Genomic DNA, 19,779 nt, shown 5'->3' with positions numbered 1-19,779 from the left:
TTGTGTTGGTTTGCTCAACTTTTTCTTGATCAGTTAACAATGTCTTTCCATCAGTATCCTCTCCCAAGTATATACAGGGTGTCCCATTTATTTTGACCATACTAAATAACTGTTTGTCCAGAAGCAAATCACAAAATGTTTCAAGCAAATGTTCTTTAGCCATCAGGGGGATATCAATCAGCATGATTGCCTTTGTTATATCTTTGTTTTTTACAAAGATATGAACAGCAATATGACTCTTCAATGGCATCCTGTATTTTTTATTCGGTAATTCATTTCCTCTCCTAAAGAGCTATTCAAAAATGTGTCACAGTGTACCATTCACTGAAACACAACGTTATTAATTACATAACACAACATTGACTTTCAGCCTGGGATCACAAACTCGTCCACTTGCTGGAGTTGTCAGAAAACAAGTGAAAACCCAGTAAAAACATATCACAAAATTGACTTTGACTCTCCTGTACCATTGCCCAGGACTAGAACATTCAAAGGTGCTCAAAGTGGTGACCCTGGACACTGATAAACTGGTGCACTCATTGAATGAAAGAATTATTCATTGCTTCCAGTGCTGCCCACTGAAGAGAATTACAAGCAAGCATGATACGTTCCTGCATCTCCTCTGGAGTTGTTGTAATACCGCAATAGACAATGTCTTTAATGCATCCCCAAAGAGAAAAGTCATCTGGTAGGATACCTTTGGTTCAGAACACGATGTGCACACAAGGCATTATGTGCTGGACACCCATCGTGTTGATTCCACATAAGCATTCTGGTTTTTAGCTACACTTCATCCAGAAGAGGAGGAAGAATTCATCTGAGTAAGTTGGCATACGCTGTGCCGTTTAGGCTACCAATGACAAAATAAAGACCATTAATTGTTGTACCAAGCATCCCACACCGGACGTTAACTCTCCATTGACACTGACGTTCCACCTGTCTAAGCCATCGTGGGTTGTTGCTGGACCAGTAATGCATGTTCCTTGTGTTTACCTGTCCTTTGTTTGAGAAGGAACATTCATCAGTAAATAGAACATTGGAGAAGTAGTTTGGGTTGGCAAGGATTTGCTGCTGTACCCACTGACAGAACTGTACACGATTCTGTAAATCATTCCCATGCAATTTTTGATGTAGGTGTGCATGTTAAGGATGGAACCGGTGACGTGTAAGAATACAATGTACACTGGTTTTAGGAATGCCCATCTCGTATTCAGGCTGTTGTGTGCTCACATGTGGATTCATAGCAACGAAAGCGGGAACAGTAACTTCGGCAGCTTTGTCTGTGTGAGTGCTACGATAATTGCGTTATCATGGGTTGAAACTTCCCGTTTCCTGAAGCGTTGCAACAATATGAGAAAACATCCATTGGGAAGGTTGGGTTATTGTCAGGATATCGCTCTCTGTACAGTTCCACTGCCTGCGTAGCATTTCGCCTACCTTCAACAACAACAATAAAAGAAACGTTATGTCGACTGATGCAGTTTGTAGGAAGGGCAGCCTTTACTGTATGCCTACTGTACACAAGAATATTTAAAAGGACTAAACTACTGTACTAAATGTACTCATACATAAGAAAACAGTATTGCAATTACTGTTCTGCAAACTTACATTCCCCATAGATGAGTAGCATTTCTGCCTTCTCTTCGTTGGTGTACATTTTACTCACACAACTCTTCAACTGACGATGGCTGATGGAATCATGGGTGTGCATTCTACTTATGTTTACATTTATCCTCTGTCAATGTCAGCACATGGATGTGTTCCATTACCTCGAGTACCTGCACTAAGCGCCGGGAGTGTCAATGTCAATGTTGTGTTATGTAATTAATAACGTTGTGATACATTTTTGAATAGGTCTTTAGGAGAGGAAATGAACTACCAAATAAAAAAAAACAGGGTGCCATTTAAAAAAGTCATACCACTGTTCATATCTTTGTAAGAAACAAAGCTACAATGAAAGCAATCATGCTGATTGATGTCCCCCTGATGGCTAAAGAACATTTGCTTGAAACATTTTGTGATTTGCATCTGGACAAACAGTTATTTAGGGTTGTCAAGATAAATGGGATACCCTGTATATGATTTAGAAGATATGCATTATGAGCATCAGTAAGACACATGAGCTGTATTCAGCATTTGGCTGGTGTATTTGGCATGAGTATTTGGAACTGACACTTGCTTCTGTGTGGAATTAATATTTCATCAACAGAAGCATGTGCTCCAAAATGGTATAGTTTCTGATCTTTTTCTCTTTCTTTTCGAGTGGATGAGTCATCAAATCGCAAACCAATAAGAGGACTTGACTTCTTTTCAAGGACATACTCCTCGAAAATCTTTGCTGCCATTAGTGTCTGTAGAGAACAGTGACTGGATATTCTAGTCCAGATGACAAATGGTATAACAATTTTCTGATTCCTTCTAGGTACCCCTAGATTTGTTTTTGTGCAGCTAACAATTTTTGTAATTATCTCATCATTGAAAACTAAGTGTCATACTTCATCAGGCATAGAATCCTATTCAGACTTCAGGAATTGCCTTTTAGTGCTGTCATTTTTAGTTTTATAACATTACTTTCCCACACTTTCCTGTGATTGTGTAGTCTCTCTGAGCTCCATGTGAAACACTTATTTTTCCCAATAGGAAAACTGTTTTCGTCTTCTGTTGCACCATAATCTGAACTCCCATTGTCATGGCATTCACTATTTTTACTTTCATTTTCATCAATTTCAGACTCTTGTATTATCGGTGGACCATGACAACATATCATTTTCAGGAACAGAGGAGTCATATGAACCATAGTCGTCTCTAAACATCCGCTTGTCATAAATACAACTGGACCATCAGATGACATCGTCATGACACATTTACATTCAGGGTCTCTTTTGACTTTTTCATTGAAACTGAAATAGAAACATCTTTGTGCTGCTTAACAGAGATTGTTTACTAAGAGAGTGAACTATTACTTGTAATATTGTTGAAAGCAACAATGACTTTTTCTAAAATGAGAGATTAGAGGTACACAGAATCTACATACATTAACTGTATAACTGGCCTATGATGCCTTTTTGATAAATTTGTAGTAGTGGGTAGCAACAATTACAAAGCCACATTTTCACATCAGAGACAAATGCTCAGCTTGATGTTTGAGGTTGCAACATAATCAGTGTCAGTTGTCACAGAAAAATAGAGCACCACGATCTGAGAGACCAATACTACCATTTATGGGTGAAGCAGGTACAGTAGTTCATCTTCACCAAGAGTCCAAAAGAGAAACATTTCATCAGTGAACATATTTCATACCAGAGTTCTCGAAGTTAAGGAATGCTTCTTTCTTGCAACCCATGATATAGTGTAGCCTGTAGTCTCTGTAGGTGAAGCAGTTATGCAGAAAGGATAAAGTTGGCTACGGTGGCAAGAAACAGATTTTTCTGGAGACTTTCCAGCTGGTATTTAGCGATGATTGATTCATTGTTGAAAGTGATGGTGATACTCTACCACTGGAAGAGGCTTTGTGAATGACTTGCATAAGCAGGACCATTTCATGAAGAAGAAAGGGAAGAGGAAGAAGAAGAAAATTGGGGGATGCTATTTTGATGGGCAGAAGGGTTACGTGTATATGGATGCTGGTGTACGTAGAAGTCACATAAATGGTAATAAGGAAAATTTCAGGTAGAAGAGTTCTAAAAATGGATTTGAGTCATTGCAGTAAACAGTTGATGTGTTTTATGTGGTACGGTAAATTTGGCATGTTGGGTTGGAGTGACTGGGCATTTGGAGGAAGAACTATTGAATACTAAAATAGTTGTCATTCTGCTCTCTTGTGTTGTGTGGATCAGGTGGGCCAAGGTCAGTGGCAGTTGTTATAAGAGTCAAGCTGTTAAAGATTTTCTGTAGCTCAGTGTGGATGGAAGGATCAGTTTGTGAAAATCTGTTTCCTTATTCCTTGCATAGATATTCCCTATACTCAAGTTCCACAATTTCAGGACCTTTTTTGCTGTGATGATGATGATAGAGTTGTCTGCATTCAGATCAAGCACATCTTATCTCTCTGTCGCTGTCATATGCTGTGCACTGGAGGACATGTCAACTTCTACTTATCGTTTCTTGCTGGATTCACTGGTTTAATCTTCCGTAGAGTGTACATATAAGGAAAAAAATCCATATTAGAGGTAGTATATATTGAACATTTTTCCAGGTTTTCGATTTCATTAAATGATACTAATGAAAAGTTGTTTTCTGGAATGAGTTTCATTCAATACTTAACTTCCAGCTCTCAGAATGCAGAGCATTCCCTACTCAGAAGTTATTAGGATAAAATTCATTCTATCATAAGTATTCACATATCACAACACTTTATTTGCTATTTTTGCTGCATTAGATGGCTATACATGATAATGAGAAGGGTCACACTGCTCCAACACGACACAAAAACGGTTTGGCTCTGGACATGTGCTCTTTCTTAACTGTTGTCCACCCAGCCTCCTCTCTATAGTCTGTGTATTTGAGTGGGAAATGCCTAAGCAGTTTTGGCCTTCAAAGATTTCTTGAAGTTATAGTATTATTATTAAACATCAAATAATCAAACATAAACTATAGAAATAATACATTTTCAGGACATCGTACAGATTCTTCTTCTGAATATGTCAATTTACAAATCACAATCTAAAGATCTATGTGTAACAAGAAATTTTACGTTTTAATGCATTTTGCATTTGTTAATATACAGATAACTGTTTTACAAATGTTTTTATTATTATTATTATTATTAGATTGCTTGTGAACTACCTAAAAACTGTGGGCTTGACATACTGACAAACCACTTTTCAGTAAGGTACAGAATTCATCTAGGGACTAAAATGGATCAACAGTAAAAATTCTTTTGGCAGATCTTTTAATTAGCCAGTAGGAAGGGCTGTGAGATTTTTTGGTAGGGCATTGGTTAGTTTCAGCCCAGCATCTAGTGCATGTTTTTCATGCAAAGCTGTTCTGCGGATATTTACATGGTACCGTAATTTTGTCTTTCATTATGCTGGTGTAAGTCACAGTGTAAGTTTGGATTTATTGTCTTCACAAGCAATATAACTTTTATTATATATACACCTATAATTGTGAGCACACCTAATTTTGGCAACAGATTTCGATATGATTCTCTAGGTTTGGCACCACAGATAATTCTGATAACTTCATTCTGTAGTATTAGTAGTGTGCTTCGGTTGGTTCATGTTGTTCTTCTATTCCATGGTTTAAATTTGATGAGAAAAATGAATGAAACTTAGTTTTATGTATATTTGATAGTCATGTACATCACAAATATGCATTCAGACAACTTACAGGCTACGGAATTTGTATGCATGCCCCATTTAAGGTTGTCTTGGATTGTGATTTCCTAGAATTTTGTGTTTTTCCTTTTTTGTGGTATCATTTCTCTGGATAATTTAATAATTTTTCCTTATTTGCTGCGTCATTTCTGTGGATAATTTTGTACAAAATTCTATTTGTTTCCCGGTGTTAAATTTACCTTTCTGTAAATCTGTTGCAAGCATTATTTTTATTTACCAGTATTCACATAGTTTATTTAGATTGCCCTGACTCCAAGCTATCCGCTATTCTCTCAGACATTCTTCTATGATAGAGTGAAGTACTTATGTGTTTACATCACTGGTGATATATATATTTAGGTGGGAAAAGAGCATACTTTGATGGCACAATGTGCACAATCAAAGAGCATGAAATTGGAGAACTGTGATGTTTTGCATGGGGATGCTTCATTATTATCCTGTTTGTGCCTGGAAATATAATTAGTTTTCACTTTTGATGGAACAGTTTTCCAAAGCTAAATTTTAAAGAGGATAATACTCATATTACATTTGTCAGGATCATGTGCATAATGAAACTGAACCCTTGGTAAAATCATCACAGTCCAGAGAGCTTGACTGAGAGAAACAGAAAATTTTGTAAGCAAAGACAATCATTTTTGTCTCTTTGCAAGATTGGGGAAGTAACGTGATTTTTTCTAAATAATTGAAATAATTGGAAGATTAGGAAAATTAATATAGAAGCATGTAAACAAAAGCATCTGAAAGGATTCTGAATAAGAATAGTGCTATCCACCCTTTTGGCACAAGAACACTATTTGTGTACATGAATGGAATAAGGTAGGAGGTGAAAATTGTGTTTTTATGGAGCTGTACACATTGATTAGTCTAAAAGTATCCCATTAGATGTGAAGCTGCCATTAAAGATTGCAGATACAGGTGAGTTGTTCAGTTAAGAAAGAAGATGACATACAGTTACTCTATTAATAAATTTTCTCAAGATAATGAAGAAAGCTTAAAAACCTCATTCAAATGGTTGTTTGGAAAGAAAGTATTGAATATACTGTATGCAGGTGTGAGATACATAGTTTAAAAGAGTTAGTCTGTGATTTGCATGGTGAATATTGTAAGGCCATAATCTTACAGAATATTTTATGGTTGCTATGTATGTTTCCTTGGGAAAATGTAAGATAAATGTAGGCCTACAATATTTAATTTCAAAAACTACAGAAATTTATTTATTCCAAGCTGAATACCCACATTATTCTTATTTGCAATGCACTTACCCTGGATTGTATTCTTCGTTTTCTGTTAAAAGTATCTGTTTTTCAGGGATGTATATGTGGTGGAAATGGATGCTGGTCCAAGAAACAATGGAAGAGATGAACGTGCAGATCGAGCTTCGCTGCCAGTAGTCCTAGTACATCTTCATGAAGGTGGAGATAGTGGAGATACACTGCTAACTGAATTACACAATCTGACTTTGGTACTGAAAAGCAGCCAGCCTGTTCGATGGAGATTTGGTCACACACCTCGTAACACTGGAAAAATTGTTATTGTGGTCAGTATTTGCATTTGTGTGTTTGAAAATTCTGCAATTAATGCAATATGGTTTAGTCCATTGTTATCAATTTTTATGTTAATAATATGCATGATAATTCATTATTATAAGAGTCTCTCCAGTTATCTGCGACGTATTTGAGAATTGGGAATTGGTATGCATTATACTTATTGCAAATTTCTGTACATTGAATTCTGTTTTTCTTCAGGGAGGTTACTTAAAAGGAAGAAAGAGAGAGACAGAGAGAGAGAGAGAGAGAGAGAGAGAGAGAGAAAACAGGCAAAGATAAAAAATAAGAGAAAATTTATGTCTTTGAAATCTGCTATCACCTGAATGCAAGTTGAAATATGCTCACTATTTTATATACTTGAATTTAGCATATTTCGTGACAGTACTCACTTTTCTGTGAAATGTTTGTTGTTGTTGTGGTCTTGAGTCCTGAGACTGGTTTGATGCAGCTCTCCATGCTACTCTATCCTGTGCAAGCTTCTTCATCTCCCAGTACCTACTGCAGCGTACATCCTTCTGAATCTGCTTAGTGTACTTATCTCTTGGTCTCCCTCTACGATTTTTACCCTCCACGATGCCCTCCAGTACTAAATTGGTGATCCCTTGATGCCTCAGAACATGTCCTACCAACTGATCCCTTCTTCTAGTCAAATTGGGTCACAAACTCCTCTTCTCCCCAGTTCTATTCAATACCTCCTCATTAGTTATGTGATCTACCCATCTAATCTTCAGCATTCTTCTGTAGCACCACATTTCAAAAGCTTCTATTCTCTTCTTGCCTAAACTATTTATCGTCCACGTTTCACTTCCATACATGGCTACACTCCGTACAAATACTTTCAGAAACGACTTCCTGACACTTAAATCAATACTCGATGTTAACAAATTTCTCTTGTTCTTCTCATATATGTTTATAAGATGATATTTGACTTTTCTGTGTTGGCTTCAGTCGTCTAGTGAAAGTATGATTCCACAATCAGGGTGTATACGACCCGGGAAATCCGGGAATTTTTTCATCCGGGAGAAAAATGGGAAAAACTCGGGAATTTTTTAGAATTCCGGTAATTTTTCATTGTTTCAGTTTTAAGTTAAATTTTTGTAAGTTTGACTGGTAAGAACCAATACTCTAACAAAGAATATTACTGTATCTCGCCACTGCAGCAATAAAACACGAACGAGAGAAAACAAAATCAAAAATAAAACTTGAGTTGCAAAGGAAATGCACCATATACAAGAACAAAACACAGCGCTCATTCAAGCGTCTGCCAACAGCAAAATTTGTTAAAGGCTTTACGAAGACTGTAATGTTTCATAACAACAAATTGCCTCCGATGAATGTGTCATCACAATTGTTTACATTTGATTCATTTAAGCGGTTGCGAGAGAGCTTAGGTGCAAGTGCAGTTGAGTCGCGTATGATTAGTTCCTTCTCCTGCTTCTGGCTATGGAAGTGTGGTAGTTAGCTGTATAAGCAATTGCAGCAAGCAGCCAGATGCTATCCGGAAAAATCTTACTGATGCGTCTAAGCTGCCAGATTCACGTATGCGCAACAGGCCCGGAACTAGGGGGCGGAGGCAAACTGGGCTATCTGCCCCAGGTGGCAGTTTCAGGGGGGAGGGGTGCCAAATTCATATTATTGAGGAAAAAGACCTTGCTTCACAAAGCGCCTGGCATCCAGCGCACGTTGGTCTATCGATTACTTATGATTTTGAATGCATCCCTGTTGGTTTTTGAACATTTTTCATCAAATTCTAAGTTGATTTCTGAATGCGTGCATAGTGTACGACACTTGATGTATCTGCCAGGGGAATCCCCGTCGCATCTAGAAAAAAAATTTCCTGTAGACAAAAGGGGACGGGTCTATACGAGCTGAGCGAATAAAGTCGAAAGGGTGAACGACAGTCGCTGTTTATGTGGTTGACTGGGTTTGCAAATGATGAGCGTTGTTATAATTACTAGCGAATTCCATTAATTGAGACTCCCAGAGCAGAAATAAATGACTAACAGGAATAACAGGCAACAAAGATTACGTATTATCTTCTTCGTGTATCCAAGAAAATGAATTTTTGACAAAATTTTTGGCCAGATCGCTACACCACTAAGGGCCAGTTATACAGTCCCCGGCTAGCAGCCACTAAAGTTCTATTCTGGGAGTATCGCGGAAAACGCGTTGTACGAACACATAATAACGCCTAACCGGAGAATGAATGTGGGATAACAAAATGGTGATTGTGGCAGGGTTAGTGAAGTTAATCAGAGAATAAATTTTGACACTGGTAGGAATAGTTAGAGAATTAGTGATGACAAGTTTGTTTGTTAGAACGAGGAAGGAGAAGAAACAGGGACTCACACAAATTACGGAAGCATATGACGATTTGAATTTATATAAAAATTTCGTACTACTACTTTTCGATCTCATGCTTCAGAAGCTAGAGAGCATGAATGAAATGTGAAACTATTTCCTAACATAAGACTTTTTGCTTGTAGTAAGCCTAATAAGCATTTGATATTGGTACGTCGTGAATTATATTCTGTAGTGTTATAAAAATAATTTGTGCCAAAACAGTCTCATTTATTTGATGTATTAGGCAGGCCTGTTTCATTTTATCTAGCACACAGTGACAAAATACATGTAATCATATCGAGAAACCACACCAGTCTTGGTACTATTTGTATTAACAACAGCTTTTCTAGTATTAGACGACGACATTTCGTTTTTTCATGTAACAAAACATTGACGAACTTTGATCAGGTAATAGATTCTTTCCCAAAAATGAAATTATGCCATATAAAGCTGTGGCAAGATTAGAGAGAAAAAAGCTAGGACTTATGGATTGAAGAAATGTGTACTGTCTTGCTTGTCTCTTGTCTTTACTCGTTTTATGTATCCTATATTTAATTTTATGTCACACAAAACAGCAAGTTGTTAGCTAATAGGCAGTAAAGACCCCAAGTTTTCTGAAGAGTTCTTGTTCTGGAATTTTTTTTAAAGAGGGGCAGGATGTCAAACCGGCCAACTGGGAGCAGGAGAAGCACCACAGGACATTTTAACTTCCACTGGCCTGAATATAGTTTGATGACACCCGTTACAAAGTATTACATGTTTGAATGCCACAGAGCAAAATACAGAGACGTGCAATGGAAGAATGCTGTGTGAAGAGGCGTGGCACTGCACTTCGGCACACTTAAGACCAAATAATATGTCTTACATTCCCTCGAACATATATGTTTTATGTATCAGACTCTTCAGAAAGGCGTGCGCTACAAAATGAAGATATTTTTGAAAAACGATTTTTTAAATTTTTGACGTCCTACCCCAGATGCTCGAGGGAGGGGGAGTGCCACTATTTGATACAGCCCCGGTTCAGAAATATCATAGATCCGAACATGATGCACAGAGCAGTCTGAGTTGTAGTGGGGAGGTCGTAGTCTCCACGTGACCCATGTTTACGTTAAGTGATTTTGCTGTTTCTTCTTCTTTTATTGCTCTCACGTCAAATGAAAACAAAACGGATTTCTGTGGCCGGGAGCTATCAAGTGAATTAAAATACATTCACATACTTACGGAAGGCTAAAATATGTTTTTAGTTTCCATCTTTCTGACAGACAAGCGCTAATCGTCTTGCAGAACAATGAAGTTATTGTTGTCGGTTTGTCAAAGAAATTTGACTGTCATTAGTCTTTTGTGCTGAGGCAGTCAATTTATTTGAAACGAAGTGTTTAATTCCACACAATTTGCTAGTTTCAACTGTTTGCTGCATTTCAAGTTCATGTTTTCATCTCATAGCACGTATGGTTATTATGCCATAATAAAGCACCAAACATCAGATAATACGGTACTGGTACTCCAAGAATATTTACATCTGAATCTGGACATACGAATGTGCACTTTAAGCCGAATTATGCATTTTAGTACAGTTCACAAAATTCCCATGCTCTTGGAGTATCGTCTAATGTCTTATGACATAATGTAAGATCTTTTAATGTTTTACATGTGCGAACGTACGGGCTCCCTGCGTCATTGTAGCTGCGCAAGCACGACGACGCCTGTCATCTGGCGCAACTGCTGAAACGAATCTATTTCTAACAGGTCGCGGGAAAATATCCCAAATGGCTGTTTGAGAAGCGTACCTTTCAAGTAAAGTAAATTTCCTTTTACACAAGATGAACGCTGTGCGCGAATGTCCGATGAATTTCTTAAATCACAGAGTGTTTGACTCTCCCTCAAAAATCAAATCTTTGAGGACGGGTATTTAGAATATTTTCGAGCTCAGAAAATCGGACATTTATTTCGTTGTCAAAAATTTTACTGGCGCATTTTTGTGATGTATCTTAAAGTGTAACATGCACCCAAAAGATCAACATTATGTGTGAAAGCTTAGCTTCTCTTGCAGCTTATCAATCTTAGAGACCAATACTATACATAAAAGCTTTTCTTTTGTTGTAGCGACACTATGTATATCAATTTAAACCATTACGTTTTCCTATTTGTGTGTTCCCACTACTTGACTGTGAAGTTGCTATTCGCTGACTACATCACGTGTCCAATGCTCTGAATATCCGCTGTCATCGGCTTGACATGAGCTACGACTGGCTTACAAAACCGCATCACAATCTCGATTTCAATCCTTCGGAAAGAAACGTGCGGTGTTTGGTGGAATTCGAATTTATACTTTCGCAATACGAAAATATGTAGTGTACATGTTGCTGCACATCAGACATCTTTCCAAAACGTGTTTTTTTTCCCCCTGAGTTTCGTTTTCTAAAGTGCCGGGAAATTCTGCACAGGTGTATAAAATCACAACCATTGAAAGGATTGATAAATTTTACAGTTCCGAGGAAAAGTATACTGTTACTTAACATGGAAAAAGCATATTTTCATCTGGGAGAAAGTATATTTTTAACCAGGAAATCCGGGAATTCTTTTTCCTCGTCCACGTAGACACCCTGACAATGCAGTTTCGTCGGCTGCAGAAATGACCTGGTTCAAAGCGTTTGCCTCATTTTTGGTGCTTCAAATACCATTTCTTCGAATGTGGTTCCTTCTTGATGTTTATATGAAAAAAGTAGTAACACAATTCATTTTTCCTGTTCACTAGCAAATTATCATAACGGCGACCGGCACATTGTTCCACTGTCACACACACCGAGAGTTCACTGCCGACTGACTACGGTCAAAGACGACTCCAGCGTCAAAGACATTTTACACAACACACAAGCTTCCACTTGTAACCAGTCTCTTTGATATTCTTCATCACATCTGCTAATATTAATCAATATTCTGTCACTCTCAAACATATAAGCAAATTAGCATTAAAAAAAAAAAAATTCTGACAAAAATATAAGAAAACATTTACAACCTCCCTCATTAGATTTGGTATCGACAAATCCGGTAGAAAATAACACATTTCCCAGATCCATTACAAAGTGTCACTCAACATTGATGCTGAAGAACATACACTACTGGCCATTAAAATTGCTACACCAAGAAGAAAAGCAGATGATAAACAGGTATTCATTGGACAAATATATTATACTAGAACTGACATGTGATTACATTTTCACGCAATTTGGGTCCATAGATCCTGAGAAATCAGTACCCAGGACAACCATCTCTGGCCTTAATAACGGCCTTGATACGCCTGGGCATTGAGTCAAACAGAGCTTGGATGGCATGTACAGGTACAGCTGCCCATGCAGCTTCAACACGATGAGAATGTGCTGGCCAGGGCAGCAGTCGAACCCTTTCAGTATCCAGAAAGGCCCGTACAGGACCTGCAACATGCGGTCGTGCATTATCCTGCTGAAATGTAGGGTCGTAATACATCTGAAATGTAACGTCCACTGTTCAAAGTGCCATCAATGCGAACAAGAGGTGACCAAGACGTGTAACCAATGGCACCCCATACCATCACGCCGGGTGATACGCCCGTATGGCGATGACGAATACACGCTTCCAGTGTGCGTTCACCACAATGTCGCCAAACACAGATGCGACCATCATGATGCTGTAAACAGAACCTGGATTCATCTGAAAAAATGACGTTTTGCCATTCGTGCACCCAGGTTCGTCGTCGAGTACACCATCGCCGGCACTCCTGCCTGTGATGCAACATCAAGGGTAACGGCAGCCATGATCTCCGAGCTGATAGTCCATGCTGCTGTGAACGCCATCGAACTGTTCGTGCAGATGGTTGTTATCTTGCAAACATCCCCATCTATTGACTCAGGGATCGAGACGCGGCTGCACGATCGTTACAGCCATGCGGATAAGATGCCTGTCATTTCGACTGCTAGTAATACGAGGCCGTTGGGATCCAGCACGGCGTTCCGTATTACCCTCCTGAACCCACCGATTCCATATTCTGCTAAGAGTCATTGGATCTTGACCAACGCTTGCAGCAATGTCACGATACGATAAACCGCAATCACGATAGGCAACAATCCGACCTTTGTCAAAGTTGGAAACGTGATGGTACACATTTCTCCTCCTTACACAAGGCATCACAACAACGTTTCACCAGGCAACGCCAGTCAACTGCTGTTTGTGTATGAGAAATCTGTGGGAAACTTTCCTCATGTCAGCTTGCTGTAGGTGTTGCCACCGGCGCCAACCTTGTGTGAATGCTCTGAAAAGCTAATCATTTGCATATCACAGCATCTTCTTCCTGGCGGTTAAATTTCGTGTCTGTAGCACGTCATCTTCGTGGTGTAGCAATTTTAATGGCCAGTAGTGTATGTTACTTCTGCTTCATGTTGTTATCAATCAACACACCCAAAAATTTAATGAATTATTTTTCTTCATGCTTTATTGCTAAAGGGGAGGTTTAGCCTTGTACTTTAATGTGTTGGTATTTATTTACAGACCCGTTACAGGAAACCATTAATAATTTTCAAGAAAATTTCATTTACCTTTCATAATGTTTGCTCCACAAAAATTTATGTGAAATTCATATAATCAGCAAAAAGAAGTGTTTCATCTTCTTACTAATCTAATGGGAAATGATAATGATAATGATAATAACATGCATACAGGTTTATTACAGATGATTGAAATGTTGCCCATTTTTTTTAATGTTTCTGTGTTGTTGGATGTAATGTTGCCAAAGTTGACAGTTATACTGGGAAACTCAAAAGTTGCGAGTTCTCGTAGTTCCCACATTCTTCCAATAATTAACAGTTAGTAAAGAACATAACAGGTGCTGAAAAACTTTCTGTTGTGCTTGAATTTTATTAAAATTACTCTTACACATCAGAGGAATTACATTTCAGGACAAGGTTTCCAAATAAGGACAGTGTGGCCATTCCATTTGGTAATGACAAAGCAGTTCACAACCATGGTATACTACTGTAAGAGGAAATCTGTGACTCAGATAACTTAAACAGTATAAGTCAGCTTCTTGCTTCAGTTTAGTCTTAGTGCCTATAGGATTAGGTTGGGGACACATATTGAACATTTGTAACAAAAGCTCATGAGTTTCTCATTGTGATTGCAAAGTTCAGCAACAAGCTACAATAAATTTGTGAAACAGTTCCATTGTTTGTAATAATGCTAAATAATGAGAATGAAAGTGCCTTCAATATTGAGCCCTGTGGTAAAATAGTGGCAATTTGTTCTCTCGTCAAAGCACTGTTGCCATATGTTCCATTCCATTCAGTTAGTTAGATAAGATGAAAAATGATTTCCGTTTTGATGGCTCATGTGGCCTTGTAATTCTGAGGTATTGACGTTTTTCTAACAATATTATGAAAAGGAAAGTTGCTACTCACCATATAGTGGAGACACTGTGTTGCAGATAGGCACAACAAAAAGAGTGTAACAAATAAAGCTTTCGGCCAGTAAGGCCTTCGTCAACAATGGACAAAAAATACACACACATATATTCACGCAAATGCAACTCACAGACATGACAGCAGTCTCAGACAACGGAAACCACAGTGTGGCCACCTGCAGCACTTCACTGTCCGCCACCCCTACCTTACTATACCTCCCCCTCCCCGCCCCAGCCTCCTCCTTACCCCCACCCAGTCACCACTCCCATCATGCACTGATGCTGCTGCTTGCAGTGTGGTTTCAGTTGCCTGAGACTGCAGCTGTGTGTGTGTGTGTGTGTGTGTGTGTGTGTGTGTGTGTGTGTGTTTTGTCTATTGTTGACAAAGGCCTTACTGGCTGAAAGCTTTATTTGTGACAGTCTTTTTGTTGTGCTTATCTGCAACTCAGCATCTCTGCTATATGGTGGGTGACAACTTTCCTTTTCATAATATTGTTTCGAATTCCATCCTGGATTTTCCATTGTCTGACATTTTCCTAAATGTGTTTAAATTCACTGTGGAGTGGGGAGTTGATCAACTGCCGTATCAAAGGTAAATAATTTATTATGAATGAGATTTTCACTCTGGAGCGGAGTGTCAGTGTGTATATGACCCGGGACGACCGGGAGATCCGGGAAAAACCTGGGAATTTTTTCATCCGGGAGAAAATCGGGAAAAACCCGGGAATTTTTTAGAATTCCGGGAATTTTTCAGATTTAGTTTCTGTTAAACTTTTGTAATTTCGACTGGTAAGAACCAATATTCTAACAAAGGATGTTACTGTATCCCGCAACTGCAGAATAACACTTCAACAATAAAATATAAACGAGAGAAAGAAACTTAAATTGCAAAGGAAATGTGCCATACACAATGACACCGGGAGATCCGGGAAAAACCTGGGAATTTTTTCATCCGGGAGAAAATCGGGAAAAACCCGGGAATTTTTTAGAATTCCGGGAATTTTTCAGATTTAGTTTTTGTTAAACTTTTGTAATTTCGACTGGTAAGAACCAATATTCTAACAGAGGATGTTACTGTATCCCGCAACTGCAGAATAACACTTCAACAATAAAATATAAACGAGAGAAAGAAACGAAAATAACTTAAATTGCAAAGGAAATGTGCCATACACAATGACACATGCAAGCGTGTGCCAGCAGCAAAATGTGTCAAAGGCTTTAGGAAGACTATGCAAAGCTTCATAACAACAAATTGCCTACGATGAGCGTGATGTCACAACTGTTTACATTAGATTCGTTGTAGCAGTTATGAGCGGGATCATGCGCATGAGCAGTTGAGTTGCGTTTGAGCAGTAGATTCTCCCGTTTCTGGCTACAGGAATGTGGCTGTTAGCTGTACAAGCAGTCACAACAAGCAGCTAGATGCTACAGGAAAAAGGGGGCACCAAATTCATATTCTTGAGGAAAGAAAGCTGGTTTCACAAAGCACTTAGCATCCAGCGCACATTGGTTAATCGATTATTCATATGATTTTGAAATGCACCCCTGTTGGTTTTTGAACATTTTTGAACACATTTTAAGTTGATTTCTGAATGCGTGCATAGTGTATGTGATGTCTCTGTCAGGAGAATCCTCATCGCATCTAGAAATAAACTTTCCGCAGACAAAAGGGGATGGGGCTATAAGAGCTGAGCGGAGTAAAGCCGAACGGATGAATGCCAATCGCTGTCTGATTATGTGGTTGATTGGGTTTGCGAATGATCAGCGTTGTTATAATTACTAGCAAAATCCATAGATTCAGACTACGAGAATGGCAATAAACGACTAATAGGAATAACAGGTGAGAAAGATTACGTAGTATCTTCTCTGTGTATCCAAGAAAATGAAATTTTGACAGAAAATATTTAGCCACATCGCTACACTTGTAACGACCAGTTGTACAGTCCCGACTAGCAGCAGCATAAGTTCTATTCTGGAAGTAACGCGGAAAACATGTTGTACGTACATGTAACAATGCCTAACTGGAGAATACTCGCGGGATAACTAAACCTGTGATTCTGGCTGGGTTAGTAAGGTTAATCGGCGAACAAATTTTGACAATGGCAGGAATAGCTACAGAATTGGAGATGACAGGATTGTTTGTTAGAACGAGGAAGGAGAAGAAACGGAGACATCACACAAATTATGGAAGAATAAGACGATTCCAAATTTATATAAAAATTTCATAATACCACTTTTCGATCTCATGCTTGAGGAACTGGTGCGTGTGAATGTAATGTGAAACTATTTCCTAACATAAAGCTTTTTGCTTGTAGTAGGCCTAATAGGCATTTGATATTGGTACATTTCTTCAATTCTTAGCTCCTAGCCTTTTTTCTCTCTAATCTTGCTACAGCTTTACATGGCGTGCTTTACTTTCTGCGAAAGAATGTATTACCTCATCAAAGTTCGTCCAACATTTTGCTACATGAAAAATCGAAATGTCGTTATCTAATACTGAAAAAGATGTTGATACAAATAATACCAAAGATGGTGTGGTTTCTCGATTTGATTATGTCTATTTTGTCACTGTCTGATAGATAAAACAAAATAGGCCTTTCTAATATTGCAGCAATTTTGCAACACACACCAAATACATGAGACTGTTTTGGCACAAATGTCCAATTTTATAACACGGCAACTGCTGAAACGAACATATTTCTAACAGGTCGTGGGAAAATATAGCGAATGGTAGTTTGAAAAGCGTTACTTTCAAAGTAAATATCCTTATACATAGGTTGAACTATGTGCGAGAATGTACCATGAATTTCTTAAATTACACAGCATTTGACTCTCATTTAAAAATCAACTCTTTAATGATGAGCCATGTAGAATTTTGAACCCTGAAGATCTCATTTATGTCATTATTAAAAATTTTACCGGCACATTTGTGTGATATATCTTAAAGTGTAACGCACAAAAAAGGTCAACATTATATGCGAAAGCTTAGCTTCCCTTGTGGCGTATTAACCTTAGAGACCAATATTAAATGTGAAATCTCTGCTTTTCTTGTAGCAACACTATGTATATTAATTTAAACTATTAACTTTCCCTGTTTGTGTGTTCGTGCTACTTAACAGTGACGTTGCTGTTGGCTGACTACATCACATGTCCTGTGCTCTGAATATCCGCTGTTATCGGCTGGCGAGATCACGTCACATGAGCTACGACTGGCTTGCAAAAGTGCATTGCAATCTCGATTTCAATGATTCGGAAATTAACATGCGGTGTTTGGTGGGATTCCAATGTATACTTTCGTAATACGAAAATACGCAGCGTACGTGTTGCTGCACATAAAAGATATTTCCAAAACGTGTCTTTTTCCCTGAGTTTCATTTTCTATAAGTGCCAGGAAATTCAATGCCCGTGCATAAATCCATAACAATTCAAAGGACTGATAAGTTTTGCAGGGAAAATATACTGTCACTTAACATGGAAAAAGTGTGTTTTCACCTGGGAGAAAGTGTATTTTTAACCGGGAAACCCGGGATTTTTTTTTTCCTTGCCTGCGTAGACACCCTGAGTGTGCACTGGTATGAAACTTCCTGGCAGACTGAAACTCTGTGCCGGACTGAGACTCGAACTCGGGACCTTTGCCTTCTGCGGGCAAGTGCTCTACCATCTGAGCTACCCAAGCACAACTTACGACCCGTCCTCACAGCTTCAAGTCTGCCAGTACCTCATCTCCTACCTTCCAAACTTCACAGAAGCTATTCCATAGGAAGGAAGAAGTTTGGAAGGTAGGAGATGAGGTACTGGCAGACTTGAAGCTGTGAGGACGGGTCGTGAGTCGTGCTTGGGTAACTCAGATGGTAGAGCACTTGCCCGCAGAAGGAAAAGGTCCCGAGTTCGAGTCTCGGTCCGGCACACAGTTTTAGTCTGCCAGGAAGTTTCAATTTATTATGAAGTTAAAAAAAGTTCGTAAACTACACTTACTCCATTTTTTAAATATGAGCAGATATTTCCTTAACAACGGGATATAGCATTTAATATGTAAGTACAGAAGTAAAGGTTACCAGCTCAAATGACACGGCCTATTGGATGTGGTTTATCATCATCTGTTTAACAAAACTGGTATTGCATGAGACTATACAAGATTATCCAGGAAATGTATCCACTCTCTCTCTTCCAGTGGTATAGGTGTCCGATAATATAATCAGTACTTTTTAAACTTTTGTATTATGCAGAATGTGAAAAGCCAGGAGAAACAAAACATCACAATAGAAATGGTCTTCTTATGACTTTAATTGCAAATGCAACTTTTTTTGTCCTCCCATGAAGTTGCACTTCATAATCAGTAACAGGAACTTCATCTCAATCATTGTCTTCATGTGGTGTACCACAGCTGTATATTTGTGAAAGACATTGTACAAGTTCCACATCAGCTGTTTTTACACATATTTACTTTATTTATGCACAATTTATCGCTTTCGGCCCTATACACTATTCTCACTTGCTGCAGATGTCAAAATGTTACAATATATACCAGTGTAATTAAATAAAGTAAATACATGTAAACAACAGCTGGAATGCAATCTGTAAAATGTCTTTCAATAACAGCACTTTTCATACTCTGATAGGTCATGGGCAAACTTTGCTTTTGCTGCATGGCACACCATATGCCAGTTTTAAGCTTCAGAATTTAGTTATGAAGACTAGAAAAACATGTAGCTCTAGTATTTTATGACAGGGCTCTTGCTGCTTGCCGATTCATTCTTTCACTTATCACTACATTACTTCCATATTATAGTATTCTTACATGGGTCTTGCTACTAGTTAGTTTGTTCCGATATTCTGATGCCAGTGAACTGAAGCCTTTTATATGCTTGTTTTGGTAAAAGCAGCAGTATTTTAAAAAGTATCAAAATATTATTCATGAAATAATAAATCTGATTACATGTATTTCACAGGTATTACCTTCATTTTTCCTTCAAGATGTCTTAAAAATTAGTGCATGAAATGGATACTATTTACTAAAGCAAAGTAGAATGAAACACGATCTTCAGTGACTATCACTTTGTCCTCTGTCTTGTGTCTCCCAAATTTTCCTAATAAAAATTCACGCACTTGGGCTTCGCAGTGC

At 38.3% G+C, this 19,779-nt stretch overlaps 1 protein-coding gene across 1 annotated transcript in view; it reads left to right on the top strand.

Moving 5' to 3' along the window:
- The window catches only part of LOC126416633 (uncharacterized), a 276,018-nt gene that overhangs the window by 91,980 nt on the left and 164,259 nt on the right, over nucleotides 1-19,779 (top strand). Inside the window, exon 8 of the mRNA XM_050084398.1 lies at nucleotides 6,648-6,876. Coding sequence (XP_049940355.1) covers nucleotides 6,648-6,876 — 229 coding nt within the window. The remainder of the gene's footprint in view (nucleotides 1-6,647; nucleotides 6,877-19,779) is intronic.

This window comes from Schistocerca serialis, chromosome 8 (assembly GCF_023864345.2).
Source record: "Schistocerca serialis cubense isolate TAMUIC-IGC-003099 chromosome 8, iqSchSeri2.2, whole genome shotgun sequence".
Classification (NCBI taxonomy): domain Eukaryota; kingdom Metazoa; phylum Arthropoda; class Insecta; order Orthoptera; family Acrididae; genus Schistocerca; species Schistocerca serialis.
This window is presented reverse-complemented; position numbering and strand designations above follow the sequence as displayed.